The sequence below is a fragment of the Amblyomma maculatum genome, chromosome 6, assembly GCF_055883805.1.
Source record: "Amblyomma maculatum isolate TAMU_Amacu chromosome 6, ASM5588380v1, whole genome shotgun sequence".
In the NCBI taxonomy this organism is placed as follows: domain Eukaryota; kingdom Metazoa; phylum Arthropoda; class Arachnida; order Ixodida; family Ixodidae; genus Amblyomma; species Amblyomma maculatum.
The window spans coordinates 65,082,234-65,092,219 of NC_139349.1; the positions used below are offsets into that span (position 1 = coordinate 65,082,234).

The following is a 9,986-nucleotide window of genomic DNA, read 5'->3' on the forward strand; positions in this document are numbered from 1 at the left end:
CGCCTCTGAGCATGTGGGACCTCTGTTGCGCAAAATGTTCCTAAAGTCTGATGTTGCGAAGCGCTACGCATGTTCTAGAACCAAGACAACAGCTATTGTCGGTGAAATGGTGCGTCACGCACAAGGGAGCACGGTGAGTGCCCTGAAAGAGTGTTTTCAGTTGCCGTGGATGGCAGTAACGACAGCCAAGCGCAGCTGTACCCGATCGTGGTTACGCATTTTGTTGAAAAATTGGGCATGATCGATAGCAAACTTCTTGCGCTGAGCACTCTAGAGGGCTAGTCAACTGGGCGCAATATCGCCAGATTGCTGATAGATACTCTGAATTCCTTGGACATACCATTGTCTAACTGCATAGCTTTTGGCTCTGACAACACCATCGTCATGCTGGGAAATTATTTGGGAAAAAGTGCAAAAAGAAAAGCTGGCTTGAAGCATTTCCAAGAAATGCATAACATTGAGTACCGAAAAATTCTGAAGCATGAGCCAACCCGATGGCTGTCGCTTGGGAAATGCCTGGAAAGGTTAATGAATCAATGGGGATCTCTGTTGAGTTTTTTCCTTCATGAGGTGAAAAAAGAAGCCGCAAGTGCGCAATTTCTGTCATACTACCAAATTCCAAAGACTCCAGTGGTGTCGGTGCAAAGTACAGAACTGGAACACATGCCGTGCAAATTGAAGAGAAAGAAGGCAGCAGGTGCTGCACTAGTGGCAGTGAAAAAGGGTAAGGCCACTGATATGGTGGACCAAAGTAGGCCACCATGCATAACACGTGAAGAGAGGCTGTTTCAGATTTTTTTTTTAATAACACCATTCCTATCTTGGAGTCATTGAACTGTCGGCTGCAGTCTCAAGCTCTTCAAATACACGCGTTGCAATCTACTTTTTGGGCTTCTTGAAGACCTCTTTTCAAGGTTTGTGCAGCCACGCCTTCTAAAGGAACACAAGGACCTACTTACAGTTGATTACCATCACAAAGATGGACAAAAGGATAATGACATTGTGGTGGCACTGGAAACCAAATGCATTGTTCAGAAGCTCGAGCCAAGTGAGCAAGAACAATTTTATGAAGCTTTTCGGAAGTACATGATCGCTGCCTGCGGTTATATTCGCCTCAAATTCCCTTTGGCTCACAATGCAGTAATTCTAGAGTCTCGGATCTGAAATCCATCAACACTATGTCCTTTCAGAATGTGCTTTTCTTTATGGAGCGGTTTCCAGCCTTACTGCCACTAAAGTAGCAAGAGTCGAAGGACCAAGCTTTGAATTTTCTGGAAATGGAATTTGTCAAACTTCAGGCATTTGACATTCCCCAAGATGTGCTGCAAGAGGAACATGCTGACAGGCAGTGGAGCGCCATCTCCTAGCTGAAAGGCGCAAATGGGCAAAAGAAATTAAGCCGTATCTCAGCAGTAATGCTTGGAATCCTCTGTATAGGGAACCTGCGCTGCCCAGGGGGCGCTCTTAAAATCAGACGCCCAGCGCCACCTGGTTTCAAAATGAGCAAGCGTATAGTAGGACGGAGCACGCCGCTCGTCGTACGGTGGCTGCGCCGATCGGCTGATTTTGAGCTTTCTATTTCGTGCGTAATGCTTTTATCGCAGCTTTATTGTTGTGAAGAACTTGGAGTTTCCTTTTTAATTGCTTAAAGCGCACCTGACCTCCTCAGCTGCATGCCATCTTGGCTACAAGCTGTGCCGCTGCTGCATCATGAAAGCTATAGTCACTACGCGTAGGTTTGAAACTGTTATGAGTTCACTCTTTTTTTTTCTTGCTATTGGGCGCTTGCAAAGTACAGCGTCTCTGTACGGTGAATTACGGGCACACTTTCTGGCAAATAATATTCTCCTGCTATGAAGCATCGCTAGTGGAGGGTAAATATATCACAGCAAAATGAAACGACCTCACTGCTATATAATAACATTCAGTAGGTTTTGGCAATACTGCGCGCGTTAAGAGCATTGAATGCATGCAGTACTCACCTACTGCCCATTTGAGGAACACTAATGATTCAACTAGCTTCGTGATGAGAAAAATTGTCGATTAAATTGGTGCCTCGTGTGTCGCGAAATATAATGCACCGTTGTTAGGGCAATGCTGTTGAACGCATCTGTAGAGAAACAAAGGCCTGCAGTCGCGTTTCGGCACTTGCCTATTTACGTAAACGAACGACAAGCAACTGATGGGTTTATTTGTCCTTTGTTTATTTTTCGAAGCGCATAACACCGAGAACCGCTGCGAAGCATGCATCTAAAAGGCTTGCACTGCTAGCAATGTAAAAATTTAAGTGGCTGCAATTGTCCTGTTTATAAAAGTTAGGCTGAAATTATCGGTTCCCTGCAATGTGAGAGCGTGGGGGAGAGTTGTCATACTTTAAATCTGCTTATTCTAAACCCGCATTCTCTATCTTAAGAGTCAAGAATGAAATACATCGAAGGATGGGGTTATTATCTGTGACGGTTAATGAAACAAAAAATCAGCACGAGCTTTAAACAACAAAGTTGCTATGCTTTGTTTTTTGCACAGAATGAAAATTGCCGCAGGCACCATCTGACGGGGGGATGTGTGTGGTTATACCCTGACGTATCCCCCTTCTCCTTTCCACCCGCCCCGTGCGCCAACTGCTACTGGAGATCGGCTTATCTATGCTATTTCGTGCCCAAATAAACGACTCGAGCAATCATGGTCAGTTATGAGCATGCGTGCCTTATAACAATCATTCATGGTGAGGCAGCTAGATCGTACAGCGCGATATTTATAATAGGCAAGCTCTCGATTGAATAATATCTACCTATTAATTCGTAGGTGTCGTAAAATGAATATTTCATGAATACTTTCAGCTGTACTTCAGCCAGCAAACTAAATCATCCAACTTAAAAACAAAAAGCGCTTTCTCCGAAGCAATACATCTTTTATTCGAAGCAAACAACGAACGAATGAATTCTCTAATTGTGGAGCTTTTTTCAATCACAGCTCACTTACTGACCTATTGAAAGATTGTTGAACGGTCACTAGGTGAGTTGCGATAGTTTAATGCAGGACTGAAAGCATGCTGGTTAAGGCAGTGCACGACTCTGCAATTCCGGCAAAATACTGCGTGTTCGGATAGGTTGCAAACTCTCGGTTTGTTATCTAGATGATCGCAATATGCATATCGGGATGCCACTTTTGTTCGCCCTTTGTTGGCTTTAAGTTGTCATCCGTCTTGCAATGGCCCCACTCATGCCCAGTTCTAAAAGGTGCCCTTCGCAAAACGTTCTCATCCGGTTTTATCAGGCACAATTGATAAAAGCGAATAAACAGAACTTTATATGTACAGGTGTGGACATAAGTAAACGGATCACGCTTTTCCATTCAAATTAAAATCACGCCTTCTACACTGGATATAAGAAAATATTTGTCCTAGTGAAAAGGCACTGGCGTAGCTTGTACTGGATCGCACATACCACGACTGCAAATTTCAGTTATCGAACGCATGAAAAATAATAGAAGAAAAACCACGCTCCATTTACTTTTGTCTTCATGGGTACGGTACCGCACGACAGAAGCCATGTTATGAAGTGCAATGAGCAGCTCTTAAACGAGAAGCTCAACAATCCCCCGTACTCATCCAGTCTTCTGAATTGAGCTGAGTTCTACCGCCGCTGTGTTTTGTACAGCTGCAGTGAAATAGAGTACAGAGCAATCTTTTTACTGTAACAGAGCACTTCTAAACGTAGCAGCATGCCTTTGGTTTCGCGATAAATTAGATGCTCTTCAGTGCCTCCAGCCACGGCAGTCTTAGCCGTCCTACCAAGGTAGTGGCGCGACGGCCACTAGGCGGCGTTGGCGGTACGCGGAAAACTCCAGCGCAGGTTCCCTATACCACACAGCAATGCTGAATGTGAGAAGCAGTTCAGTATTGTAAAAAACATCGCACCCAGTGCTTTCAGATCATTCGTGTTCAACACAACCCTTGATCACATTCTTTTGACTAAACGTTGCAGGGGCGAACACTGTTACTCTCGGCAGTACTCAAAGGAATTTCTGAAAAGGGCAGCATCTGCCACATTGAAGATTCCCCAACAGTGAGCAGTGATGTGGCACGTCAATGGTTTTCAAACAAAAACCACCCAGTTCCCGCTCTTTTGAACCAAATAAGAACAACTCATTCAGTATAAATGTCTAATAACTCCTTCATTCCCCCCCCCCCCCCCTCCCTGGTTCGATGACATCTCCCTAATGCCTTTTCTGTGAACCTGGCAGGTATGCTCTATGATCTAGTTTTAGATTTCTCGCGTTATTACATGCTTAATAAAAAATTCTATCCGAGCATTTAAGATGATCAGAAATGGCCTGTCACTGCTTTATTTTTAGGTTTATTATGTTTGCTTCTTTTTCAAAGGCTACCGTCTAGGTATTGAAGCTGAATACATCAGAAATGTCTAGTTGCCAGGTGAATGTGACCAGTGTAGTAGCTCTTTGCTGTCACTACCGTGCACAGTGAAAGCAAGCTTTTGCAGTAAATTTTATGTGCATTGTGTGTGTAATGTAAGTCGGGCCTTCTATCTCATTTCTCTGCTGCAGGCGTGAGTATGCAGATCACTCCTTCACATCAGTCAAGCATGGCCTTAGGAACCGAGAAGACCCCGCTCAGCACCATCTACAGCTTGATCTGGAGAACAAGTATTCCGCCCTACATCAAACCGATGGCAACTAGGAAACTGTTCTACACACCTTCTGTTGCCAATAGGAGGAGGATGGCCAACTGTTCCTCTGGCCACCTTCATCAGAAGCGAGGACTACTGCACCACATGACTTTGCTTGTTTCCCTCTGAGTGAAGGGACAAAGGAAAGCGAGACGTTGTTGCTGCTTCTCTTCTCCTTGCTTTCAGTTCTTTTTTTTTTTTTTTTACCCCTTAACTAGTGATTTCTGCCTTGTATTGTTCTCAGTAACCCGTGGTTGCCTGCCTGTCCAAAGGTGTTGCTTGGTTTTTAGTTGTCACCGTGCCTTTGTCAGACTTTTTTTCTTTTGTGGCCTCTAGCCCTGGACCACAGACCATCTCTCAGCAATTGTGGAAACGGTGCGTGTGTATTGGGACAAGTAACCAGCTATGCCCTGTGCTGAATGCAAGGGCTTTCTCTCGCACAATATTGCTACTTGTTGTGCCGTATTTTTAAAGTGTCAAAGTTTGTACGGAAGCTGGTGGTGTGGCGAAGCCCTCGTCGGGGTGGGTGCCATCGTATCGCTGGGGAAAGAGTCGTGCACTTGCCATGGCGAAGCGGTGCCGCTCCCCCTCCCCCATTCACCCTCCTCGTCCTATGTAGGCAGTACTGGTCCCTCCATGTGTTGTTCCAAGTCTGTGCTTGTTTCTGCTGTGGGCTTGGAAGGTTGACCAATGTTAGGCAGGCAGTAAGACCGGCGACCTGCAGGAGGTTACCACGCTCACTTGATTTGTGGATGGAGGGGGTTCGGTGTTGAAAGCACACAGGTTGAGCGAGAGTTGTATGCACATTATCACGCACAATGGCCTCTGCCTCTTTAGTTTTTTTTTCTTTCTGTGTGTGTGTATTTAAGACGATCCGGTTTTAGCGATGTTCAAGTATATCGGATGCTACTACATCATTATTCTTGATGAGAATCGTGAAATTGAAAGTGAGTGGACCAAGACTCTGCCCCCTCCCACCCCTAGCTTACTCCCAAGAGGGGACACTCGAGAATGAAGCCAACACGGCATAACAGCATTGTGATATGTAGCCTAGACTGTAGTTCAGACATCAAGACCACGTGCAGACTGTGTATACAGTGATGCTGATTATAGCAAAGAGAGAGTCTGAAAGTTATTGCTGTTTCTTTCTCTCTCTCTCTCTCTAATTTTCTTCGTTCTGCTTCTGTCACAACAGCATTGTGCTGGTATGATTCTGCCCTGGAGGCACCGAGTGTTCTTGGTCACTTTGTGTGAACTATCGTAAAAGTGATGCAACTTGGGTGTGCATTGTGTGGTGGGCATGTCTTGGAAAATGTCTCCTCAGAACATGCATCTTACGATGCACACATTGTGCTTTGAGATTGTGTAATTTTATTGTCTCAGGTATGGTTTCTTCCAAGTGTTTTGCAGTTATATGAAGTTTGGAATGAATGGGTGTGGCCATGTTCAGAACAGGGAAGCATTTTTTTTTTTTTACTGAGCTTCAGGTTTTACGCGGAATAAAATGTAAGGGGGGAAGCTGGGAGGTCTTATTTTATTAAATGATCTTGTTGACAAGGTGGCTTAGGTTGTTGGAAGCGGAATTTGTCAATGTTTGGTCATGTTGATATCTGTTAGGTTAAGACTTGGAGAGTGCAGGTCTTGGCAGTGCTAAGTGTAAAGCAGTGTGTATTGCGAACTACTGACTCAAATCATCAGTCGAGCAGGAAAGTCGAGAGTAGAATGCATAGAGATGCTATCGGGACGCTCCACAGCAGGTAACGTTGCTTCGATGGAATTGTAAGGAAAAAGTGTGGCAGTCTAGGTAGCTGCTGGAAGAATTTTATATTGGAAGCTCTGTACACACTAAAATATTTTATGCAATGTTTCCTTCATGATGTAGGTGTTAAGAAAGTAAAAAGAATTATGCTTCAAACGTGATGTTCTCTTGTTGCTGGTGCATAAGCAGTCACACTTGCAAAGAAAAATGCGCTGATGGTGATGGCTATTTAATGCAGGAATGCATTTATCAACTACATTTTGAACCATCTTTATTTGCAAATGACCTTTGTGGTTGTTTTTTAGGACCTGCAGAAGTGCACAAGGCGCTGCATTAACGGGGCTCAAAAGTTCTCGTTTGCTGTTTCTTGCGAGTGTTTGTTTACGATATCACCGGTTTGACCTGTGCTAGCTCAACATGGTTTTAAATCATCGCCTACAGTGAGGTGTTGCGAAGGCAGATCTGCACGGCATCGCAATGGGGTTTTTTACAGCGTTATATCTGCAAGGTAGCGTCAACCATATAGACAAGCGTCAGCCCCTGACGTCGGTGGAGATGCGGTGGCGCTGGCGACAGCAGTGACTTTCGTGGTGTAGGCAAAAGCGCGGGCCGTCTGCATTGGATGCGCAGCGATTGCTGTGTTTTCGGGCAGAATTCCCAACATTTCTGCGAGCTGTGGTGCGGTTGATTGCGCCTCGAGGCACAAAAAGCAAACTGGCACTTGTTTTAACATGTTTCCGGCAGTAGGATAAACATGAGAGCGAAGGGCAGCGGCATTGAACGCGACAAAAAGACTCTTCGGTGACGGATTGCCTTCACGATTAACATGGGTTGCAGTTCTTTATCGAAACTAGATGAGTTCGTTTGCAACCCTTGTCATAATTGCTTTTCGGCGGCACGACGAATTGCGCAAGAACAAATGCCTGCAGCTCGCGCCCGTTTTGATATACAATCAAGTCATACGAAGATCAGACACGATATATTCCGTGTGCGTATGATCCCGCAGGGAAGCTGCACTGCGAGTTCCGTTCACTTACAGTACTGTCTGTGCATATGTTCACACAGAAATGACACAAAAGCTGCTGTGAAAGTAATTGCAATTACCTTGAGTGGTCACTCCTGTGCGATATTGCCGGCAATAACAGGTCCGAACTTGTAAAGTAGCTTTTCTCTGTACTTTCGCGAATTTCAACGAGTGACTCATCACCGGTTCTATAGTAAACATCGTTATGACCCCGGCAGTCTTGCAACGTTATTTCTCATATTTTTAAATTTTATTTTTGAAGGTCATTATAAAATCCTGATAAACAAATTAAATACCCACGTACAACCTAGCTCTGATGCTTGTCTATAGTTGGTACATAGAGCTTTTTGTCCCAAGATGGAATCGACTATGAGGGGTGCAAAATAAGCAGAATAAGATGACGCAGATTTGAATAAAAAACATTTCCAAGTATTTAAAAAAAAACTCAGCAGATCGCGCAAATTTCGCTGCAAGCGATCGTGGAGAACATTGCATCTGCATTCATGCGTCTCTCCTGTAGAACAAAGAGAACAAAATCAGCTTTCTTACTGGCATTCATGATGTAGTGTGAATGACCTTGCTGCGTCTAAGATGAGACGGACGTCAAACGTTTTTTTACCGAGCAGGCGAAAACAAGTTGGCAACGCACTTTGCGACCATGTTACAAAGAACAAAGAGATTGAGTTCTTAAAAAGTATGAAATTCTATGACGTAAATTGCCGGTAAAGTGAGCTAGAAATGTGATTTCTAGTTTACTATATAGGGAGCTTGCATGAGGCGATGCATGCTGGGTAATCCGCCATGATGATGTCGCTGGCAGCAGACGGCGGGAAGCGCAGCCAGGCTGAATGGAGCGAGTGCCTTGTCATTTTCGACAGTTCACCGAGCAAGCAAGCGGCTTTTTGTGCGCTGGCCTTACGTGCGTGCAAGATCTTGCAAGATATCTGTGAGGAACGTACGCGTCGACGCTGTGCTCGAAAACTGGCGCGCTATGAAGAAAGGCAAAGCAGTGCGGCGCGGACCTGTTCACGCTAGGCGCAGACGACTGGCTGTACTATGCGTCTGGACATTGCCGACGTTCACGGCTTCTAGTTCCGGCGAGTAGTTCGATACTTTCCTGGATTGGCGTCGATCTCCGTGTGTTAGCCCGTGCGAGCCATTCGCATCGGCGACGCTATAGGGATCCTTTGCCTTCCCGCACTCGTGCATACGTATTTTTGGAATTGTGAAGAACCCGCAGTCGGCCTGTCTGATCGCGCCAGCATCATCTGGGCGCACTACGCGACCATGCAGACGAGGCTGGTGTGAGTGACTTGCTGCGTCAGTGCCTCCTTGAGTTATCCGTGCCTGCAGCGTCGGGGGTTTTGCCTCCCGCCACACCCTCTCTCTCTACTATCACTCCCTTTCCCAAATCGGGTGTAATTTTAGCTCCGCCTCGCGGCCACGTCGCGAAGTTATGTTCTAGAAGCATGGCCTCCGAGATCCGGAGGCCATGCTAGCAAGACTCCTCTCGCGCCAGCGGAGCAGCCACTTGCAGGCAACTTCCGCGCATTTTAATGGTATTGAAGGTGTTTCAAACCAACAGAAAATCAAAAAAGGACTACACATGCAAAAACGCGCCTGCATATGTTTTGCGTGCGCGTACCAGATGCATTGGTACAGGGCGTAACGCTAGCGCCACCACACATTTCCTCAGCGAAACAAACCGCCAATTTCATTACTATTCATTCATTCATAAACCTTTATTCATGAGGATGACCTGAGGCCTAGAGGGGAAGGGGGTGGGTTAGGTGAGGTTGAGGGCGCCAGACTCCGACATGAAGTCTAGCAGGGCACTTAGCTTGCGCTTGGCGTTGGTATTGGGGGTTGTCCAGTCTTCGTAGCTCTGAATGTGGTGAGCAGATGTGTAGCGTGCGCGGAGGCCAGCCGTGCCAGGACAGGTCCAGACCAAGTGCTGCAGGTCAACGGAGTCAGCAGGGCAGTTGGGACAGCTGATCTTGGTTCGGCGCCATTGACTCAGGATGTCCGGTGTGTACGCTGCACCGGCTCGCGCCTTGTAAGTTAGAACTTGGGCTGGACGAGAGAGGCCGGAAGGGATCGGAGAATTAATACCGGGGACAAGGTCCCGCAACAAACCCCTCCGCTCATGTTTAAGCCGCGTGATGACAGAGTCCGGTATGATGAAGGAGACGGGAGAACAGTAAGGGTGGTCCGAGTTGGACGGGCCCACATCAAGGCTATGCCGGCGGTCTTCCTCTAGCTGCGCGCCAGCGGCCTCGTGGGCCATTCTGTTCCCAGTTCCTTGTGCGTGATGTCCAGGTGTCCAATGTATTCGTACCGAGACTTGTGAGGTCTCTCGCAGGTATCGGCAGCGCTCTTTGATGCTGTGTTGTACCGAGGTCTTGTAAGAACGGGCTTTCAGGGTTTTTATAGCCTCTTGACTGTCGGTGTAGATGTGGATGAAACGATCTGTTCCTTTGGTGCAGTGTTGAAGGGCCTCGTCGATGGCTGTTAA

The 9,986-nt window shown here is 46.4% G+C and overlaps 1 protein-coding gene across 1 annotated transcript in view; it reads left to right on the plus strand.

The window, feature by feature from the left end:
• Positions 1 to 6,603, plus strand: part of LOC146185897 (protein CDV3 homolog) — a 28,475-nt gene extending 21,872 nt beyond the window's left edge. The window contains exon 5 of the mRNA XM_084606835.1: positions 4,567 to 6,603. Coding sequence (XP_084462961.1) covers positions 4,567 to 4,699 — 133 coding nt within the window. The 3' untranslated portion in view covers positions 4,700 to 6,603. The remainder of the gene's footprint in view (positions 1 to 4,566) is intronic.
• The last annotated feature ends 3,383 nt before the right edge of the window (positions 6,604 to 9,986 follow it).